We start from the raw sequence: 23357 nt of genomic DNA, 5'->3' as shown, positions 1-23357 counted from the left end.
AGCTGAGCAGATAATTGGGGATCCTCTTTTGTTTGGCCTTAATCTTCAGCGATGATTTCCAGTACTGCAGAAATTATTACATAAGAAAAATGTGTGACATACAAATTTACAATAAATTTACTCCAAGAAACATTGTCTCAGAGGCTCCTTTGAAAGGAAGTAGATTAATATATCTCCCATGGTGGCATTAATCAACTCAAAAGTCTTTAATTTCTGGGACCACTCATACCATCAACAGGGATCAGGCAGTTAATATTCAAGTTCTCCACTGCTTCTGAATGAGTTGAGTTGCTTGTGAGACTTGGTCCACAACCAAAAGATAACACCTGACCAGTAGTGTAGACATATACAAGGGTGTGCTTACTTCAGGAGAGAAAAATATGTTATAGTTATGACCAGATAACATGCTTTGGGGAAAAGAAGAAATGTCTCAACACAAAGTTACAAATCTATCTTCAAAAAAATGTTACAAATTTGGGCCCGGAGAGATAGCACAGCAGTGTTTGCCTTTCAAGAGCCGATCCAGGACCAAAGGTGGTTGGTTCGAATCCCGGTGTCCCATATGGTCCCCCGTGCCTGCCAGGAGCTACTTCTGAGCAGACAGCCAGGAGTAACCCCTGAGCAACGCCGGGTGTGGCCCAAAAAACAAAAACAAAAAAAGTTACAAATCTATCTTATACTAAGAGTATCATGTTATTAGGATTCAAGGGCATCAAATATGAACTGAAAGAGAGAATATTATTGTTTGTGTATTAGTATGTGACTATTTTTTTTCTTTTTGGATCACACCCAGCAGTGCTCAGGGGTCATTCCTGGCTCCATGCTCAGAAATCGTTCCTGGCAGGCTCATATGGGATGCCGGAATTCGAACCACCGTCCTTCTGCATGTAAGGCAACGCCTTATCTGCATGCTATCTCTCCAGCCCCAGTATGTGACTTTCTTCTACCTTCAACATGTCACAATCAGTTTGAGAAATTGTTTCTGTAGCTGGAAACTTAGTTCAATATGCCTGTTGAACAACCCCTTTTCCAGAAGCAGAAAAATCACCTTACAAAGGTCTATATGTCCTTGTTTTCCATTTCTGTAGCTTTCTGAACCAAAGTGGCTGATGTTCATACAAATTCAATATCATTTCATTTCATAATTAACACATCTACCTTGGAGAAAAATACAGAGCAAGCAATCTGACTTCACCCAAACACTATACATGCAGCAGCTGTGCTTTTCTCCCAAGAAATGCTGGACTTCAACAACAACAAATAAGCACACAGATGGAGAATATACACAGAACCAGTCATAGGGCCCCATCTGAGACTTGTGTGGTCCCCTCCCAGGGATGCTCAGGGGTTATTCCTGGCTCTGCACTCAGGAATCAGTCCTGGTAATGCTTGAGGGACCATATGGGATGCTGGGGATTTAACCCCGGTCAGCAGCAAGTCAAGTGTCCTACCCACTGTATTAATACTCCAGCCACATGTCTTTATTTTGCACATGGTGTTAGGATAACATTCATGGGGCCCAAGAGAGACCACAAGAGTTAAGGCACTTGCCTGGCACATGGCTGACCCAGGTCCGATCCCTGGCACTGCCAGAGAAGTTCCCTGAGAACCGCTGAGTGTCCCACCCTCATCTCCAAAAGACAGATTATAATTCATGGGTCTTTCCTGTTGTTCCTATCACTTCCATTTACATATAATTTTTTCCTAATAAACTGGGTATATAAGACTCAAAGTACACTCATAATTAGGCAATATGTAAAGGTCAACATATACATAACCCTCAAACATAAATCCACTTGTATGAGATTACCTTCAATTTGTCTCATCAGCTCATGTAGTCAAGTACCATTTTCTTTTTCTAATAAACCCACCCCCCACTCTCCAGCACCTAGTTAAGTTGGACTATCCAGAATAAACTGCCATTAAATTTGTATTCAATATATAACATGTCTACAATACAAGTTTTTGGGGAAAAACTAGTTATATTAGAAAGAAGTCAATTTTATGAATAGTTCTAAAAAAGAGTAGTGCCATATTTTAGAATATGACCATCCTAATGCAAAATTAATAAATAACCCTGTCAATAAGTCAGTTAATAAATAAATACCTTCCACAGTCTATCTGCGAAACGAGGCCGAGGATCCCTTCCACAGGATGTGGGCCACTCTTTGCAAAGCTGTGTCCCAACTGTCTGTAAGTGTTGTCACCAAATGTAAACACTTTTCCATCCTTTTTACAAAAAGAAGGAGAGTCAGAAAGACAAGTCAGTGAGCTCAGACACATACTTTACAAGTAAGAGAACCAGGTTTAATCAGTGGTACCTGCAGATGGCCCCTTAGTCTAGCCAAGAGTGATCCCTGAACATCAAGTGAGGAGTAATACATAGGCACCATTGGGAGAAGTCCCCAAACCAAAACAAATTAATTTATTAAAAATTATTAAACGTTTATTTAAATTTTTATTAAAATATTTATTTAAATTAATAAATCATAAAAGTAATCAGGGAACTAAAAGATAAAAGAGCTTGGCATGCAGAAAACCTTGTTCGATTCCTGGCACCCCATTTGATCCCTTGAGTACCACCAAGAGTAAGCCCTGAGCACAGTCAGGAGTCAGCTCTGAGGTGTGAACCAAACAAAAATGAAAACAAAACAGAAACAAACCAAAACAAGGGGGGGGGGAGAAACCAGAAAAATTTCAGATTACAAAACGAACTAAAAGATTATATATCATACGAGTTTCATGAAAGCAATAAATAAAATATAAGCTCTCCATAAATACAGAGGAGCCCATATTTGCTATTTCTAACCATGAATGTAGAGTTAGCACATGAAATGTGAAAAAATAATTGACAGTCCCTTAGGGAAAAAAGCACTTACTCAAAGTTTACATACTGAATACATGGAAGAATCAATTGCCAGTAGTGATCCCTGAGTTCAGGCTGACTCTATGCTCCTGATTTTATCCTCCCATACTATTTCAAAAGACTTAAAGGGTATATGTATATCTCCTTTAAATATTTCTTTAGATGTAACTCCCTTAATAGGTATAACCCTTATTGTCTATCTTATGTAGCGGCAATATCCCCCATTTGTGGGGATTTGTTTAGTAGGGAATTCTAGTAGATAAATTTCTCCAGTGTTCCGAGTTCATGTTAGAAGCAGGTTCTTTTTTTTGCTGTGCCTATGCAAACAATAACTGCACACACACACATAAACACACACACACACACAACCTTTTTTATTTTTTATCTGTATCTTTAAAAAAAAAAGAGCTTACTAAACCTTCTGCTATTGTATTAATGACCTTATTGGAGACACAATAATTTTCACAAATATACTTGCTACTGAACTTTTTCTTCTTTTTTCTACTCTTCCATTTTATTTTTTAGTTTTCTTTCTATTTCTTCAATAACTTTGCTTTTTCTTATCTTGAAACACATGTATTATAAGCAGTTATGACAACTATGTGATGCATTTTCTTTAAATACAAATATTTTTTAAAAGATTGTAGATATGTAAATGTAATGTGTTTAAACCATTGCTAAAGGTATTAGCTCTTCTATTAGCCTAAATGTATACAGGTATCTAAAAATATTTGCTACGGCTGAAATCAGCTTTGGTTATAGGATCTTGGCATTATCATCATTTACATCAGGTTAAGTTTGCCTCTTACTCTATATATTGTGTCTATTGGACAGATGTGTTAAGATGCTGATTCACATCTTGCTTCAGTAATTATCACTACATGTACTTTGGGCAATAGTACTCAGAAAAATTAGGAAATCAGCCTGAAGTTTTGGATTACCTGCGTCAGCACTGCGGTGTGCTCCTGTCCACAGCTGATGTAAACCACACCCAACTTCTGCAGCGCTCCCACAGCACGAGGTTTGGAGCTTTCAACTGGTGATAGAAAGTAGAATCACTAGAGCATGAAAAGAACCTCTGCATTCATAATTATAACTTTTTACTACTTTATATATGGTTTTTTTTGGTTTTTGGTTTTTGGGCCACACTCGGCAGTGCTCAACGGTTACTCCTGGCTATCTGCTCAGAAATAGCTCCTGACAGGCACAGGGGACCATATGGGACACCAGGATTCGAACCAACCACCTTAGGTCCTGGATCGACTGCTTGCAAGGCAAACGCCACTGTGCTATCTCTCCGGACCCTACTTTATATATGTTTTTAACCCCTGATTTTCTTCTCCTACATCACCAATACAATTCCTGCCTAAATTCAGCACCACTTTATGGAGGGGGGGTGTTTCCAAGTTGATTCAGGAGGTCCCCTCACAGAGGGGAACCCCTCACAGAGATTCTCAGTCAAGTGTTTTAACTTTAGGGTTCTCTGGTACTGGGGGTCCCCAGGCCACTACAGCAGTACTGGTGGCCCTCAAGACAGCACCCAAAAATACTCAGAGGAATATGTAATACTGAAAATCAAACCAAGCCCACCCACATGCAAAGAACATGCCTTAACCCCTGATAAAACTCCATCTCTTTGGCCCCCTCTTTATATTATACTACAATGATTGAATTTATTTGTTCAGCACTGCTGTTTGGGGCCAGGACAGAGCTCTGGCCTGTGAGGAGCTGGAGGTGGAGGCTAGACATACACACCACTCATCAGCCATATGATCCCAGCGATCAAATTTAAGGCCTTGAGCATGCTAGGTATGTACTCCCTACCACTAAACTCCCTGGCCACAGATACCATTTTATTCATTTATTTTGAGTTTTAGAGCCATAGCCAATGGGGTTCAGAGACCACTCTGGCTCAGGGCTCAGAAACCATTCTTAGTGGGGACTTGGGGACCATGCAGCACAAGTGTCAAACCCTGGACCCCTGTGTGTAATACATCACTCAGCCCTCTCAGCTCTCATTCTGGGTCCCTAACATGATTTTAAAATGTAAACAATAAAAAATATAAGATTGGGGGGTGGAGCCATAGCACAGTGGTAAGGCGTTTGTCTTGCATGTGGCCAACACAGGACAGAACCCAGTTAGAATCCCAGCATTCCTAGCCTGCCAAGAGCAACTTCTGAGTGCAGAGCCAGAACTAACTCCTGAATGCCACTAGGTGTGACCCAAAAACAACAATAACAACAGCAACAAAAAGTTGCGGGTGGGGCTGGAGAGATGACACAAGCAGTAAGACCTTGCCCACACTAGTCGAGGACAGACTGCAGTTTGATCCCCTGGCCTCCCATATGGTCCCCCAAGCCAGGATTGATTTCTGAGCACATAGCCAGGAGTAACCCCTGAGCATCACCGGGTGTGACCCAAAAACCAAAAAAAAAAAAGTTGGGGAGATCCTGATTTAGAACAGAAAAGCAATCCATTGGACAAACTAGTTTGCCTGGAGCCTGGAGTTGGTCTTATGCCAGGAAACTTCAGGGGTAGGGTCTCCTTGTATTTAGGCCAAGGCTTTTCCTTTCCATGTCCCTCATATTTTGGTGGGCCTATGCAAACATTAATTGCCACTCTAACACCGTTTTTTTTTGTTTTGTTTTGTTTTTGTTTTTTTTTTTTGTTTTGGGGCCACATCGGTGAGGCTCAGGGGTTACTCCTGGTTATGCGCTCAGAAGTCGCTCCTGGCTTGGGGGACCATATGGAACACCAGGGGGATCGAACCGTGGTCTGCCCTAGGCTAGCGCAGGCAAAACAGGCACCTTACCTCTAGCACCACCACCCAGCCCCTCTAACACCGTTTTTACTGTGTTCCTTTGACTCTAATCCCGAAGAAAAATAACCCACTTAAACTTTTGAGGTTAACTTAAACTAATATGCATGTGCATGGAAATGTAAAAAAGTACTTTGCCTTCAATGTTTAAGGAGTTACATAAGTTTTATGACTTTAGATTGCTTTGTGTGCTGCTAAGAAATATTATGTATTACAATCTGGGGACTTGAGGGACAAAGTAATTGTTACATGGGTTCTGTCTTATTTTTTTTAATGTTCTTTGGCTGAAAGTTGAAAGTTAAGATATCAGCAAGGGGACTTCTTCTGAGAATTCTGTTTATGGGTGATTGTCTTTCCACTGTAACTTTACCTTGTCCTCTTTCTTTGCATCTTTGTTCTCATAATTAAAAATTAAAAAATTAAAAAAATATATAGAAAAACAATCCATTAGCATTAATTTCTGGAAATAAATATTCTGAAATTCTAAACTTTAAGATTCTCATCCCCATTAATATTTAGATCCACCATAAAGACAGCACAGCTTGAATGTATAAAGTTGAGCACCATTTGATCCCCAGCACCATATGTGGCCCCAAGCCCTGTCCAGAGTAAACCCTGACTGAGCACTGCTAAGTGTGACTACAAAACCAACCAACCAACAAAAGAAAATATCCTTCCATCAGAACTTGATCTTACTCCCTGGAAATTTTATCAGATTTTTACCACCAGAACTAAAATATAAGAAATTTGTGTTCACTTAAGCTGCTAAGTCTGTCATGATTTGCCACATCGGCCATTAAAAGTGTCTATGCTCTACCACCTCCCTGGGGAATTTGAGAGTCCTGAAATTTAAGAATCCTTTTTATGTTCTTTGATAATGTCCATGGCAGAACCCTTCTTTGAATTGCAAAGAGACTCACTTATTGTGACAAAAAAATTTTTTTCTTACCTGGAACATTTCTGCCACTGAGGGCCAGTTGCCCCACATTATTACTTCCCCAGCCAAACGAAGTTCCAGCCAGGGAGAGGGCAAAGCTGTGGTTCCCACCTGCAGCCACCTGTGCCAAGGGAATGCCATACAGGGACTTCACCTGCTTCGGAATTTTCTGGGAAGAGAACTCCTTCCCCAGACCAAGCTGCCCATGGCTGTTGCTTCCCCAGGAAAACAGCTGGCTATCTACAAAAATAAAGAAGATAAAGTTAAAACTATACCTACAATGGACTACCAAATTCCAAGGGAAAAAATCCCATCAAAATTCTAAACATCTTTAAAATATAAAACAGGTATTAAAAAGGTGAAAATGTTTTGACTTGAAGGTCAAGACCACCATCAAACAAGATCTTTGCTTGGTGAAGGACAAGTGTATTCTTCAACTGTGCAGTCAAAAACAACATTATTTTGGTTTTGAAGCCACACCTGGCAGTTCTCAGGACTAACTCCTGGCTCTATATTCAAGGATCAATCCAGGCAAGGTTTTCCCCAAAATCATATATGGTGTGGGTGATCAAACCTGAGTGGCTCTGTGCAAGGTAAGCTTCTTAACCCCTGTGTTATGTCATTAGTGCAAAGCCAAGATAAGGAAACAACCCAAAGGCCCAACTACAGATAGATGATGTAGACAATTTATGGGGCCAGAGTGAGTACAGTGGAGGGGGCATTACTTGAATGCAGCCTACCTGTGTTCAATCTCCAGCATTCCATATGATCACCCAAGCAGTGACAGGAGTAATACCTTTGTGCAAGCCTGAAGTAAACCCTTGGCAGTGCTGAATATGGCCCCAAAACAAAAACAAAATAAATTGTGGTGTATATATACACAATTTGTGGAAGGAAAAAGGTTTAGGGCCACATCAGGCAGTACTCAGGCTTTGTTCCTAGTTCTACTAGAAGGAATAACTTCTAGTAACCAACTTTTGCTGGTGCTCAGGGACCAGATGGAGTGCCAGGGATCAAACCTGGTCAACCAAAGGCAAGTAAAGCATCCTACCCACTGTACTATCTCTCCAGCCCATAATAGAACCATGCATTTTCACAACAAAACTGGATCTAGAGAATATGTCAATCAGAGATTTTAATACAGAATGATCTCTCTTACAGTGGGACAAACAATACACAGCAATGTAGCAACAAAGGGACAAAGGCAAGGGAAGCACAATTGAAGCACAGTACTGAGTTTAGAGAGTAGAGGGGTTTGAAAGGGAAGGACATGGAGACTTTGGGGAAGGGAGGTGGGTGATGGATGTAGTGTTGGAATTATGTACACAGATAACCATTATTAATAGTATTGTAAATCACAAGCCCTCAATCAATTAGAAAAAGTTAATGAATAATTTTAAAAAATTAATTATTTTTCAAAAATTTTAAATGCATTATATCCAGACTCTGAGTCAAAAATCTTGGAGATGTCACACTTTCTTCTGCACCTTTCAGTCCAGTACACCCTTAACCTCTATATTCAACCACTACCCAGCATCCAACGATATGGCTATGTTGCACTGGGTTCCACGATAGCCGAGCTTTCCCTACATATTTTCTGGAGAATGACCAGGGCTCCATCGTCTCCGATTCCTCCTCTGCCCCACCATCTATTTCAGAACAGCCTTTGGAAAAGCTGAGTGTTCTTCCACAAGTATGTGCGAGGCAGGCCTTCAGGTTGCTGCTTCCCTCAATAGAAGGTTGATGGTTACTATGACTACCAAAACCCCATCTCATCCCCTATTCTTTCATCTGAGTCCACTCTGCTGCTCCTGAGTGTGCTGAGATCTTTGGCTCTGAGAGCCTGGTTATGCTTCTATATCACAGCCTTAGTGTCCACACACATTCCACTCTCCCTTTCAGTTTTTGCTCACATACTGCTTGCTGCAGATGTCTTGCGTCCCTAAGCAAAACCTTAGTGGGGTCAGAAAACCTACACGAAAGAAAGCGGGTTCACGAGGCGGACGAATATGAAATATGAAATAATTGAGACCACACAAAATGCATTGTATGGGGACCCACGTCTATGAGACGAGAGACAAATTTTACTTTCAGCTGATGACATTTTAGCACAACTCTGATATGCAAGGTGTCTTCAGAGAAAACAAAGGGCAGAGGATCGTTAGGAGGGACAGCACAATGGTACCAGACCCTAGAATCTACATATCAAATAACTACCTGATGTAGGTGAGAAAGAGCCCTGCTAAAGGTTAGGCAAAAACATGAGCTGGAGATGTTTTTTGGGTTAGCAAAAAACAGGTTTTTCAAGAAACAGGAGGAGAGAAGCCCGTTCTGGAAGAAATGTTTTAGCAGTGGCCAGAAAATGAATTTTTGGGGGGACAGAAATTATTGTTTACCATCATGGAGCTAGACACAGAAAAACAAGCTGCTGGCGCCAGGTTATACTTGAAGTAAGAATTACAAATAAACTAGCCAGCGGGGAGCGTTTGGCAGGCTTTCTTTGGTACTGAAATTTCTTTGTGACTGCGGGATAGCTAAGGCTGAATTACTGTAGTAGAAAAGGAGACAAAAATCAAAATAAAAGGAAAAGAGAAATATGTCACAGCCATGTCAGAAATATGGCCAGTAATCCATGCAAGGGTCAATGATTGACTTATCCAACGGGCCTTCTGGCAACTGCTACCTGACTTCATTTATCCACCAGAAAGACCCTTGCTGTCTCCACTCTGTCCCCTCACTCAATCCCACAATCCTCATCCTATTTGATGACTTGGCTGTAGCCAGACTGGCCATTGACTTCTTCCCTGACTTAACCATAGAATATAAACACCCAAGAGTGCCTTGTCTGAAGCTATTGCTATATTCTTTTTTTTTTTTTTTTTTTGCCAAGCAAAGCATAGCACACAAAACACTTAAGAGATTATTTCACTTGCAGGAGGGAGACCCAGAAGGGTCAGAGGGGAGAGTGAAGAACAATATTATTTTATGATGAATCTGAGCACAGATGGGAAACTTATTTTTGATTTTTAAAAAGTGTTTCTGGGGGATAAAGGAGGGGGAGATAAGGGATATATGCTTGGGAACAAGGATGAAGGGAGGACAACACTGGTGGTGGAAAGGCCCTCATTTATTGTCACTGTGTACCTTAAATATCACTGTGTAAGATTTGTAATTTACTTTGGCCACAATAAAAATAAAAAAAGAGAGAAAAAATTATAAAAAAAAAAAAAGTGAGTTGTCGGGGCCAGAGCGATAGCACAGTGGTAGGGCATTTGCCTTGCATGTGGCTGACCCAGGATGGACCTGGGTTCGACCCTAGCATCCCATATGGTCCCCCAAAGCCAGGAGTAATTTCTGAGCACATAGCCAAGAGTAACCTCTGAGCATCACCGGGTGTGGCCCCAAAACAAAACAAAATAAAACGAATTCTCGGGCTGGAGTGATAGCATAGAGAGTAAGACGTTTGTCTTACATGGGCTGACCCTAGTTCAATCCCCAGCATCCCATATGGTTTCCCAAGCCTGCCAAGTGTAATTTCTGAGCACAGAACCAGGAGTAGCCACTGGAAACCACCAGGCATGACCTCCAAACCAAAAATAAGTAAACAAACAAATAAACAAATAAATAAACAAGTGCAAGCGTGGCCTCAAAGGGCTGAGTATTATAGTCTGATGGCAGGAGGCCTCCATGGTTCCTGGCCCCCACTCTCAACACTGAGCTAAAGTAGTCCCAGGCACCACTGGGTGGTAGTAGCCCAAATTAACAACAAAGGCAAGCTCTTAGTAGGATTTTACTGAGAGATATAGCTCAGGTTTTGATTCATCTAACCTTTCTTTTAAACTTTTCTAAAGTTAATCCTACCACTGAAAAGATTTCTTTTTATTTGGGGGTCAATCCTCCAGCGGTTTTCAGAAGCTACTCTGGGCTCAGTGCAGGAAGTGGTAAGGTTTGCTCTCCAGCCAGCCATGCTAGGGCTTCGTAAGGTGTAGGGTATCCAGCTTAGGGCTCCCTCAAGCAAAGCATGCACTGAACTCTCTTTTCTTTTTTTCTTTTTTTATAAATATATAATTTTTATTTTGGTCATAGTGGCTTACATAACTTTCCCAGTAATATTTTAGGTACATATTAACATTGAATCAGGGGAATTCCTATCACCAAATTTGTCCTCCCTCTACCCCCATTCCCATCTTGCATTCCATATCCCCCACCCTCACCTCCCGGGCTGCTAGAATGAGTGGCCCCCTCTGTGTCTAGCTTACTACTTAGTGATCATACAACTGTTTGGTCTTGGTACCCTCCATTATTTCCCCCTCTATTTGAGAGGCGGAACTAGATAGTTCAAGTTATGTAGTTTGTTTGAAGAAAAGAAAAGCAATAAAATGGGGTAAAAATCAAATAAGCCGAAAATGGGCCGAGTCCTTCTAGAAACTCTCAACCTCAGTTTGAGAGAGGAAAGGAAAAAAGGAATTGAAATACCACAATAATACAAACAGAAATATCAAATAAAATATCCAGTGATCACTACAGTAATAAAGACAAGCACCACATAGCCACGGTCCTGAAATAAAAACATGTCAGAGCACAAAAAGTAAAAAAAAGTGGAGAAAACAACTTCAATATCTACACCAAAACAAAAACGTCTCACATACACACACACACACACACACACACACACACACACACACACACACACACACACACAGATAAATAAATAGATAAACAAAAAAGATTATTTTGTGCTTTTTTTTTTTTTTTCCTGCATAGGCACAGTAAATATTGGGGACATTAGAAAAGGAATTCCCTTGGCCTAAGAGATACAGGGTTGGGGCCGGAGAGATGGCATGGAGGTAAGGCGTTTTCCTTTCATGCAGAAGGATGGTTGTTCGAATCCCGGCATCCCATATGGTCCCCTGTGCCTGCCAGGGGCAATTTCTGAGCATAGAGCCAGGAGTAGCCCCTGAGCGCTGCTGGGTGTGACCAGAGAGAGAGAGAGAGAGAGAGAGAGAGAGAGAGAGAGAGAGAGAGAGAGAGTGAGAGAGAGAGAGAGAGAGAGAGCTACAGGGTTTCTCCACTCTTGAAGTATACTGTCATGGGATTAACTATAGACTCCCTGAGTTGAACTCTCTTTTCTAATCGCCCAAATTACTTTCTAATGACACTTAGGAAGTTCAAAAAGTTCATAAAGCCATTCTTACCTTCTGATAAGGCTAGAGAGTGATGGTCTCCACAAGAAATTTGTATTATTTTTATGCCAGACAGACTTTTTATTTTCCTATAATAAAAGATGATGATATTAATATTAAAAGAATTAATATTCTTTTAGAGTTGGACACCAAGATAATGACAAATATTTTAAAACTATCTCAGGTAATATGTTTGGTTAAGAGAAACTATTTCACTGTCTTGGATTTCTTTCCTTCTTTTTTTTTTTTTTTTTTTTTTTTTTTTTGGTTTTTTGTTTTTTATTTAAACCCAGCAGCGCTCAGGAATTACTCCTGGCTCTACGCTCAGAAATTGCTCCTGGCAAGCTTGGGAGACCATATGGGATTCGAACCACCATCCTTCTGCATGCAGGCAAATGCTCTACTTTCATGCTATCTCTCTGGCCCCTGTCTTGGATTTCTACAGTACCTTTCTCCAGAGGTCTCAAACTGTGTTTTATTTTTTTAACATGCTAGTGAAATATACATAGGTATGTAGTAGAATTCAAAATAGTACAATGGGGCTAGAGAGATAGCACAGCGGTAGCGCGTTTGCCTTGCGCTGACCCAGGCCCAATGATGGTTCGAATCCCGGCATCCCATATGGTCCCCCGTGCCTGCCTGGAGTGATTTCTGAGCAGAGAGCCAGGAGTAACCACGGAACATCGCCGGGTGTGGCCCAAAAACCAAAAAAAAAAAAAAAAAAAAAAAAAAAAAGTACAAAAGTGATTTCTATTGCCTTTTTTGTTTTGTTTCGGGGCCACATCCGGTAACGCTCAGGGGTTACTCCTGGCTATGCGCTCAGAAGTAGCTCCTGGCTTGGGGGACCATATTGGACGCCAGGGTATCGAAGCGCGGTCTGTCCTAGGCTAGCGCTGGCAAGGCAGACACCTTACCTCTAGTGCCACCGACCCAGCCCCTCTATTGCCTTTTAAATGTACTACATAATGCACCAAATTCTATATTCAGTTGTGGCTAAAAGAAATACAAATGTCTTCATGCATATATAGAACATGGCTTCAGAGTTTATTGTTAGCGTGTACTTTAGCTAACTGAAGCCCTATGAGATTAGGAAAACCATTAGGATGAATCTTCTTAAACTGCCATGTGAATCATAAATCTGTCAGTAATTTCATATAGTTGAACCTAGTGGAACCCAAAAGAAAAATGAACATTGAGACTCAAAATGTTGGTCTTTTCATTTCAAATTCACTGTTCTATAGCATTTTTCCACTTTAAAAAATTAGAGGTAAGAAAAGGTAATTTCCTAGAATCCCCAAAAATAGGATTTTGAATATTCCCAGTGTATAATTTGTAAACCCACATACCAGAGAGCTGTCCCATCAATCACCTTAGGAATATATTTGTGAAGAAACTATTTTCCAACCATTTTGCTCGGTAAGATATTAAGGTTCAGGGGCAGAGGACAGGCCAGATTATGTTAGGAGAAAACTTTTCCTATTTCAGCTACTATCCATCATTGAGGACCTGCAAATTAACTGACACATTTTATTTCTGCTACATAGCCTAGAAGCTCTTGCTAAAAGGAAATGAAGAATGGCCCAAGTACAGGAGGGAATTTGAGGACTTTCATGAGAGATGCAATCAAATTTTTTCACACTAATGAAACTAAGTTTCACTCATAGGAAAAACACCTCTGCAGAGAGTTAGTGGCTGCTCTGTTGGAGGTGCGGATGGGAGCTCATCTAAAGTAAGGGAAATTAAGATGTGGCTTTTTTTATTTTTTGGTTTTTGGGCCACACCTGGAAACACTCAGGGTTTACTCCTGGCTATGCGCTCAGAAATGGCGTGGGGACCATATAGGATGTTGGGGATCAAACCCCAGGTCCGCCCTTAGTCAGTTGCATGCAAGGCAAGCGCCCTACCTCTGTACTGACGCTCCAGCCCAAGATGTGGCTTGTTTATGCATCTTCCATACCTCAAGTTTAAAATAATCTTTACCAGAACCTATTGTGGTCTCCTAAGGAACTTCAAGAGTGATCCCTAAGCACAGAGCAAGAAATAAAGCTCTGAGCACTGCTAGGTGTGGCCCAAAAGCCAAAATAAATAAACAATCTTTATGCCACCTTTGGGGATCTGAGTGGGTCCCAAAGATGATTGCCATAAACAAGTGTGAGTCTCATCACCTCTCCCTACTCTTTCTTCACAAGAGAGGGAACTAAAGAGCAGGCAGGATTCAGCCCCATGCCTGCTCTCTGAAGTTCAGCTAATGTCTGCAGAGATGACGGAGTGTGCTTTCACCCCTGCCAATATTTGCAAACACCGAGATGGCATAACTTCTCCCCGACAGGCTGGTAAGGAACTAAAAGAGGTGACACTCTAGTTCTTTGGGGGAAAATTCTCCTTTTCCTCAGAAAGTTCATGAAGAACTTCCCCCTACTCACAGACAATGGAATAGGATCATAAAAGACTCCAAAACGGTCCTCAGAGTCTGCTTGGATCCAGTGCCCTTCTCTGCCTTTCTTTCCCCATACAAAAGCCCACACCTGTTTGATGCTCAGGGGTTACTCCTGGCTAAGCGCTCAGAAATTGCCCCTGGCTTGGGGGGACCATATGGGACGCCGGGGGATCGAACCGTAGTCCTGATCCTTGGCTAGCGCTTGCAAGGCAGACACCTTAACTCTAGCGCCACCTCACCGGCCCCTAAAGCCTACTTTTAATAAAGCCTCTTTCTTGTCCTGTGTTGCTGCTGCTTTCTAACTCCAAGCCTCAGAGAATACAGGGACTTCCTGCTTTTCTATGCGAACAGGATTCTTATGGAAAGAAAAACTGGTGTGAGGTTCGGCCTTCCTTCCTTCCCATGTGTAGGACACCTTAGCCTAGGGACTTCATTTGTCACAGTGTATGCAGCCTGAAGAGTACCTGGTGCACTGGGACTCAAATCTACTAAACCAATGAAGAAAATAATTGAAATACTTACATAGGTGTATCGACTCTCTCCTTAAATTCTCCAATCCCCAGCTGCCCTTCGGTGCCGGCTCCCCATGCAAAGACCATTCCTCGATGACAGAGAGCCAGGGAGTACTCCTTGCCACAGCTCACAAAAGTAAACCGCAGAGATTCAACAGCCCGGATTGGTACTTTGGGAACAAAACAGGAAAAAGAAAAAAGAATTCAGAAACCCAACAATTTCCATTATAAAGCAAATAAAAAAAAATTTTTTTAAGCAATACCACCACCAAATTCTGTATGCCACTGAACTATTCAACCCATAATATTCTGCACTTTGTGATGAGAACTCAGTGATGATGACAATGTCTATGTTGATTCCCTCACATCAAATCCAGCTGAAGCTCTGTTTGGACATACAGATGAGGAGGAATCCAGTTTGGAAGGATTTTAACTTTTGTGATTTAGCTTCATTATCTGGTAAGCTATGGTTTTCTAAACTTTCTTTAAAGTTTTAAAGTTACTGTTAATGTTTCTAGTTTACAGTTTTTCTTTAGCAATAAATATTGAAAAAACATTTAACCTACTGATTCCTCAATTATTCTAATTGTTGTGTGTGTGTATGTGTGTGTGTGTGTGTGTGTGTGTGTGTGTGTGTGTGTATACACACATTGGTTTTTGAGTCACCCAGTGGTGCTTAGGAATTACTCCTGGCTCTGCGCTCAGAAATCATTCCTGGCAGGCTCTGGGGACCATATGGGATGCTGAGAATTGAACCACCATCGGTCCTGGGTCAGCCATGTGCAAGGCAAATACCTTTACCGCTGTGCTATTATATCTCCAGGCCCCGATGAGGTTTTTTTTTTTTTATTTACCAGTGGCTGCTGCATTTTTCACGTTCACTTATACTTGAGCCACTAAGTTTTCCCAGTTTTTAGGGTAAAGTTACAGGGCTCTCTGCTTATACTTGGTTGGCTTACACTCAAGTATATACGGTAATTATTTTTATTATTCATGTAAACACATCTTATACCTAAGATGCTGGCTAGGTAGTATTTTCCAGGAAGTAATTACTGAAAAGAGAACAATAATGGAAAAATAAAAGAATAATTTCGTTAATTTAAAAATAAATAAATGAATGAATGATTTTTTAAAAGGGGGAGAGGGAACTGGGAAATGCATTGTTTTTCTTTTTTTTTTTTTTTTTGTTTTTGGGCCACACCCAGTAACGCTCAGGGGTTACTCCTGGCTATGTGCTCAGAAGTTGCTCCTGGCTTGGGGGACCATATGGGACACCGGGGGATCGAACCGCGGTCCGTCCAAGGCTAGCGCAGGCAAGGCAGGCACCTTACCTTTAGCGCCACCGCCCGGCCCTGCATTGTTTTTCTTAATGTATACTAATGAGTCCTGAGTGATATCACAGCAGGTAGACGTTTGCTTTGCATATGGCCAAACAAGTTCAATCCTCAACATCCCATATGGTCTCCTGAGCACAGCCAGGAAATGACCCCTGAGCACAGAGCTAGGAGTAATCCCTGAGCAACGCTGGGTGTGGTCCAAACCCCCCCCCAAAAAAGAATACATATTATTACATATTAAGGGACTAGAAAATAGCTCAATGACTGGAATATATGCTATGTATGCTGCAAGCCAAGTTCTATTCTGCCTCACATAGCTCCCCACCCTACAACTTGGTCTTAATAACCCCCCAAGTCCCACAGAATGTGAACCCACCAAAAAAAAAAAAAGACAATATCTTCTTATACTATGAAAGCACAACTTACTGAGTTGCATAATTACTATATATATAACTAAGTGAAGTTAAATAATTTTAATTGGGAAAGTTAGAAAAATGAGGGGGAAAGGAGAGAAAAGAGAGACAGAGACAGGCTTCACCAAGTGAGGGTGGGGAGGGAGTGAAACGTTTATTTTTTTTTGGGGGGGGGTCACACCCGGCATCGCTCAGGGGTTACTCTTGAGTCTTGGCTCTACTCAGAAGTCGCCCCTGGCAGGCTCGGGGGAGAGGGGGGGATCATACGGGAAGCTGGGATTCGAACCACCGTCCTTCTGCATGCAAGGCAAATACCCCACCTCCATGCTATCTCTCCGGCCCCTGAAATGGTTTTTAATGAAGGTCGGATAAATAGTAGGGGAGAAAGTAGGAATTCCTCTAGACACTATTCCTAGACACTATTCGGAAGCCGGAATTGGGCGGGAGGGGGAGGACTCCTGCACTGGTGAGTAAGAGCAAAATGCCATCCATTATCAGTTTTTGATTCCCACGGGGCTGCCAGGGTATACCAGGGTACCAGACCCACACCGACCCGACGGTGGAGACGCAAGCTCCAGGCTCCGCCTCGCCCAGGGTCCGGTTGGAGAAGGAAACAGAAACCGAAAGGGGCCGACAGCGCGGAGAAACGAAACCCAAGGAAGGACCGGAGAGATGGCATGCAGGTGGGGCGTTTGCCTCGCAAGCAGAAGGTCGGTGGTTCGAATCCATCATCCCATATGGCCCCCCGATGCCAAGAGCGATTTCTGAGCACGGAGCCAGGAGGAACCCCTAAGCGAAAAAAACCCAACCAACCAAACAAACAAACAAACAAATAAGAAAAAGAAACAAAACCCAGGGCCGGAGAGATCGCATGCAGGTGGGGCGTTTGCCTTGCATGCAGAAGGACAGTGGTTCGAATCCCGGCATCCCATATGGACCCCCCGATGCCAGGAGCGATTTCTGAGCGTGGAGCCAGGAGGGACCCCTCATTGAGCGCTGCCGGGTGTGACCCCAAAACAAACACACAAAAGGAAAGGAAACCCAGAAAGATAGATGCGCACAGGCGCTCCCGGCCGCCTCTGGGGTCCGCGCCCAGCTGCCCTTCTCGTCGGGGACCCCGCGCCCCGAAGCCGCCGCCGGGCCGGCCACTCACCCGGCCGCTCGGAAGCGCCGGCGCCCAGACGGCCCAGCTGGCCGCGGCTGTTGTCCCCGCACGACAGCACCGAGCCCGAGCCGAGCAGCAGCAGCGAGTGGCGCGCCCCGCTCGCCGCCAGCACCGGCTCCGCGCGCCCCGCGCCCTCCGGCGCCCAGCGCTCCGGGCCGCTGCCGCCCGCGCGCCAGCACCAGCACCAGCTCGGCCCGCCGCCGCTCCCGCCGCTCCCGCTCCTGCGCCGGCTCCGGCTCCCGCTGCCCCGGCCGCGCCGGCCCCGGCTCCGGCTCCTGCCGTCCGCCCCGCGCCCGGACATCGCTCCCAGTCCCTTGGCACAGTGCGCCCAGGGACTGGACTCCAGGCGGTGGGCGTGCCCTCCCCGGGGAGCCCCTGCGCCTCCTTCCCGGCCCGGTCCACGCGCGCACTGGCTACCGGCTGGGCTGGGCTGGCGTGTCCATCCAGATGTGCCGCACGCTGGCGACCTGGACTCAGTCCTCGGCCTTGCCACGGTCTCCCTGGGCATCACCAGGAGGGACACCCGAGCACAGGCTCAGAGGAAACCTTGAGAGCCCCTGGGTGCGGCCCATAAATAAAGACATAAGCTGTGCGACCTTGATACATGTACAGAATAGGGGCTGGAAAGACTAGAGCTGGACGGTGCTTGTCTTTCACGGGGCTAACCCAGGCGTCTCATGCAGGCCGCCAGAGCCCTACGAAGTGATTCCTGAGCGCAAACCCAGGAATAGACCTGAGCGCCATGGGAGTGGCCCAGAAACAAGAGGTGTGTATGAGTGTGTATTATATATATATGTGTGTGTGTGTAAATTGATGTAGAAAGGGGAGAGAGGGGGGAGAGGGAGGGAAGGAGAGAAGGAGGAAGAGGGAGAGAGAAAGAGAGAGAGACAGAGAGAGACAGACAGAGAGAGACAGAGAAAGACAGAAAGGCAGAGAGACAGAGAGAGAGGAGAGAGAGAAAGACAGACAGAAAGAGAGAGACAGAGAGAAGAGGAGAGAGAGGAGAGACAGAGAGAGAAAGACAGAGAAACAGAGAGAAGAGAGAGACAGAAAGACAGACAGAAAGAGAGAAGAGGAGAGAGAGGAGAGACAAACAGAGAAAGATAGACAGAGAGACAGAGAGAGAGGAGAGACAGAGAAAGACAGACAGAAAGAGAGAGGAGAGAGACAGAGAAAGACAGACAGAAAGAGAGACAGAGACAGAGAGAGGAGAGAGACAGAGAAAGACAGACAGAAAGAGACAGAAACAGAGAGAGGAGAGAGACAGAGAAAGACAGACAGAAAGAGAGACAGAAACAGAGAGAGGAGAGAGACAGAGAGAGGAGAGAGAGACAGAGAAAGACACACAGAAAGAGAGACAGAGAGAGAGGAGAGAGAGACAGAGAAAGACAGACAGAGAGACAGAGAGAGAGGAGAGAGACAGAGAAAGACAGACAGAGAGACAGAGAGAGAGGAGAGAGAGGGGAGGTTTCTGGAACCACAAGTCTCCAGAATTCTCACCATGAGTGATCCCTGAACATTGCTGGGTGTAGTACCAAGATAAAAAAAAAAATAAAAATAAAAAAATGCCGTATTTTCGGGCATATAAGACAACTTTTTAACCCATGAAAAACTTCTTAAAAGTCGGGGGTCGTTTTATACGCTGGATTATGGCAAGCTAAAACTTACCCCAGCTTCAGGGACGAGTGACCCGCCCCCCTCTTACCACCGCATCTCATGCAGCTGCCAGGCGTCTTCATTCAGTTCTCTGCTTCTCCTGATTCATCTTTCAGAGCACACAGAGGAGCTGAGTTCCCGAGCTCCGCATCTCAGCCAGCTTTCCAGTGCTCAGTCCTCTGTTCAGCTTGTATGGGACACAGAGGAGGCACTCTGTCTTCCTCTAGCTGTCCTACTAAGCACTGCACTCCAGCCAGCGGCTCTTGGAGGAGTCCCCTCTCTCTGCTCTCAGTGTAGCTCACAATTAAAAAAACCAGTCACTCACTCCAAATGACAAATGTAAAATGATTGTCGGCACTTCAAAGTCTAGCTTTATTAAACATATACTGTTAAACTTTGAAGGCTCTACTCTTTTTCTCTTACGTTTTTTTAATTTCCACTTGGTGTGCATCAAAAGAGAGGTAGTTTTATACGGCGAATATAACCCAACCCCTATATTTTAACAGGAAAAGTAGGGGGTCTTCTTAGACACCCAATCGTCTTCTATGCCCAGTCGTCTTATACACCGGAAAATATGGTACGTAAAACTGGATTCCTGCCATGTGCTTTGACACGTGGGAGATATTTTATAAGGCCTCTGCTCTGTTGTGCAGCCATGATGATGCAGCCATGTGATGCAGAACACTCCTGAAGATACTACAACAGGGGACTTTTGCTGAGAGCACGGCCTGACACCTGCTGTGTTCTTTGGCACATAGGAGACAATTTAAGAGGCCTCTGCTTTTAAGGCAGTTGTGAACCATGCCACCAAGAACAGCTCCTGAGGTCACCACATAGGGACATCTCCTGAGGGCACATACACACATACACCCCACCTAGAACAGCACAATAGGGCATGACAATAGGAAAATCCTCCTGATAATATATCAGCAGAAGTGAGCTGTCTATGCCCAGGAAAGGCAGAGCCTAATTCCTGCCAGGTGCTTTGGCACATGGGAGATATTTTAAATGACCTCTGCTCTGCTCAGTGAGACAGCAGTGAACCACTGTTGTGTATGTAAATATTTTGGGGGATTACTATGTTGCTCACCCTAATCTGTGCCCTACCCTAGGGTGTGACCTGGCATTCTGCCCCCACCCTAGGGTAGGACCTGATTCTGCTTCCACCATTGGTTGGTATCTGATCCCACCATTGGGTGGGACCTGACTCTGGAGTATAAGAGCAAGGGTCTGTGGAAGGCGAGGGCTTTTGGCTGGCTAGAACTGAAGCTGAGTCTTTGGACTTCAGTTTTGTCCATCAGAATAAAGCAAATATTTCCACGAGCCTGACTGTCTGCGAGCTGTTTACCCGCCGTTTCACCTCAGAACCGTGGGCTAGACAGGGTGGCAGACGCGTGCTCCGAGCTGGAAGAAAAGGGCCTCATTCTCCATCCTCCCATCAGTCAACCTCTTCAGGGGCTGTCCTGCTACAAACCACCTCACCCAGAACAGCTCCAGAGGGCATGACTGCAGGGGACATCTCCTGAGGTCACATCAGCAAAGTCTTGAACCAAACCACCCAGAACAGCTCCTGAGTGCGCGAGAAGAGTGGACAACTGAGGGCACATCAGAATAGCTATGAACCTCCACACTCAGTACAGATCCTGAGGGCATGAGAACAAGGGTCACCTCCTTAGAACACACAGCAGATATGTGACCACCCCCAACCAGAACAGTTTCTGAGGGGAACAACGGGGACATTTCCTGAGGGCACTTCAACAGAGCCACGAACCACCACGTCCAGAACAGTTCCTGATGCATGACAACATGAGACACCACCTGAGGGCACCTCAGCAGAGATGAACTGTCTCCACCCAAGAAGGGCAGAGACTGATTCCTGTAGTGTGCTTTGAAACATGGGCCACATTTTTTAAACTAATATCTTTATTTAAACACTGTGATTACAAACATGATTGTAGTTGGGTTTCAGTCATAAAAGGAACACCCCCCTTCACCAGTGCAACACTCCCACCACCAATGCCCCCCTCTTACTCCCACCCCACCTGTATTCAAGACAGGCTTTCTACTTCCCTCACTCATTGACTTTGTTATGATAGTTCTCAGTGTAGTTATTTCTCTAACTAAACTCACCACTCTTTGTGTTGAGCCTCATATGGTGAGCCGGTCCTTCCTGCCCTCATCTCTGAGAATTATTTCAATCATGTCTTTTATTTTTCTTAAAACCCATGAATGAGTGAGACTATTCTGTGTGTGTCTGACTTGTTTCACTCAGCATAATAGATCCATGTACATTCATGTACATGGAAAATTTTATGACTTCATCTCTCCTGACAGCTGCATAATATTCCATTGTGTATATGTACCACAGTTTCTTTAGCTGTTGAAGGGGCATCTTGATTATTTCCAGAATCTAGCTATTGTAAATAGAGCTGAGATGAATATATGTGTGAGGAAGAGATTTAGTATTGCATTTTTGTGTTCATGTGGTATATCCCTAGGAATGGTATAGCTAGATCATATGGGAGCTCGATTTCCAGTTCTTTGAGGAATCTCCATATTGTTTTTCATAAGGGTTGGACTAGACGGCATTCCCACCAGTAGTGAATGAGAGTTACTTTCTCCCCACATCCCCTCCAGCACTGATTGTTCTTGTTCTTTTGATGTGTGGCAGTCTCTTTGGCATGAGATGGTACCTCGTTGTTGTTTTGATTTGCATCCCCCTGATGATTAGTGATGTGGAGCATTTTTTCATGTGCTTTTTGCCCATTTGTATTTCTTCTCCCCATTTTTTGATGGGGTTAAATGTTTTTTTCTTGTAAATCTCTGTCAGTGCCTTGTATAAATTTGATATTAGCCCCTTATCTGATGGGTATTGGGTGAATAGCTTCTCCATGGGAGACATTTTAAACGGCCATGAATCACCAAAACCAGAAAAAATCCTGAGTGCTTGAGAACAGGGCAAATCTGAGAGCACATCCACATAGCCAAGAACCACCCCACACAAAACAGTTCCTGAGGGCACATCCACAGGCTCTATCGCCTGAAAGCACTTTAGCTGGGCCATGAACCACTCCAGCCAGAATAGCTTTTGAGGGCACACAGTAGGGGACATCTTCTGAGGGCACATTAGCAAGGTGAGCTTTCTCCACACACAAAGGATGGAACTTGATTCATGTCCTATGCTTTGGCATATGGGAGACATTTTAAATGGCCTCTGCTCTGCTCTGAGAGGCAGGCATGAGCACCCACCAGAACAGCTCCTGAAGGCATGAAGACAGAAAGCAAAGTTATTTAAAAAAAAAAATAGAAAGAAGGGCCCCGAGAGATAGCACAGTGGTGTTTGCCTTGCAAGCAGCCGATCCAGGACCAAAGGTGGTTGGTTGGAATCCTAGTGTCCCATATGGTCCCCCATGCCTGCCAGGAGCTATTTCTGAGCAGACAGCCAGGAGTAACCCCTGAGCACCGTGGGGTGTGGCCCAAAAACCAAAAAAAAAAAAAAAGAAGAAGAAGAAAAAAGAAAAGAAAAAGTTCATAGTAAGTACATTTGTGAAGTTATTGTATCTCCAATGAACTCCTTAAAACAATAGCAGAAGGTTTAGTAAGCTCTTTCTTTTTTTTTTTAAGATAGAGATTAAAAAAAAAATTAGAGTAAAAAGTTATGTGTGTTTGGCAGTTGTTGCTGTTTGCATAAGCCCAGCAAAATATGGGAGAAATAGAAAGGAAAAGTGTTTGGCCTAAATACAGAGAGACCTTACCCCTGAAGAATTCTGGCATAAGACCAACTCCCTCTCGGTTTTGAGAATGAAGACTGATGGGAAGGAAGGTTGCTGGCAATATCTCCAAGACCGCCCTTCTTGTGTTGGGTGGGGAAGGACTTAAGGCCTGGGGTCCCCTTCAAAGTCCTCCCCAGTACCAACCTCGCTGCCCTCCCCGGACAGGTGCCCAGTGAAGGCCCAAGAGAGTTGGGACTCAACTATGATGCAGAGACGAGGTACTTGTCTACTAGAGCTACACTGTTGGAAGCAAGGGACC

General features: G+C 43.9%; 1 protein-coding gene across 1 annotated transcript in view; it reads right to left on the bottom strand.

Moving 5' to 3' along the window:
* HERC6 (HECT and RLD domain containing E3 ubiquitin protein ligase family member 6) overlaps nucleotides 1-18177 on the bottom strand; it is a 66892-nt gene extending 48715 nt beyond the window's left edge. Inside the window, exons 1-7 of the mRNA XM_049789889.1 lie at nucleotides 17658-18177; nucleotides 14765-14924; nucleotides 11818-11894; nucleotides 6635-6862; nucleotides 3808-3902; nucleotides 2108-2229; nucleotides 230-363 (exon numbers count right to left, since the gene is read on the bottom strand). Coding sequence (XP_049645846.1) covers nucleotides 230-363; nucleotides 2108-2229; nucleotides 3808-3902; nucleotides 6635-6862; nucleotides 11818-11894; nucleotides 14765-14924; nucleotides 17658-18177 — 1336 coding nt within the window. The remainder of the gene's footprint in view (nucleotides 1-229; nucleotides 364-2107; nucleotides 2230-3807; nucleotides 3903-6634; nucleotides 6863-11817; nucleotides 11895-14764; nucleotides 14925-17657) is intronic.
* Nucleotides 18178-23357: the final 5180 nt, after the last annotated feature.

The sequence above is a fragment of the Suncus etruscus genome, chromosome 16 (genome assembly GCF_024139225.1).
Source record: "Suncus etruscus isolate mSunEtr1 chromosome 16, mSunEtr1.pri.cur, whole genome shotgun sequence".
In the NCBI taxonomy this organism is placed as follows: domain Eukaryota; kingdom Metazoa; phylum Chordata; class Mammalia; order Eulipotyphla; family Soricidae; genus Suncus; species Suncus etruscus.
Note: the sequence above shows the minus strand (reverse complement) of the source record. Positions and strands in the feature narration are given on the sequence as shown.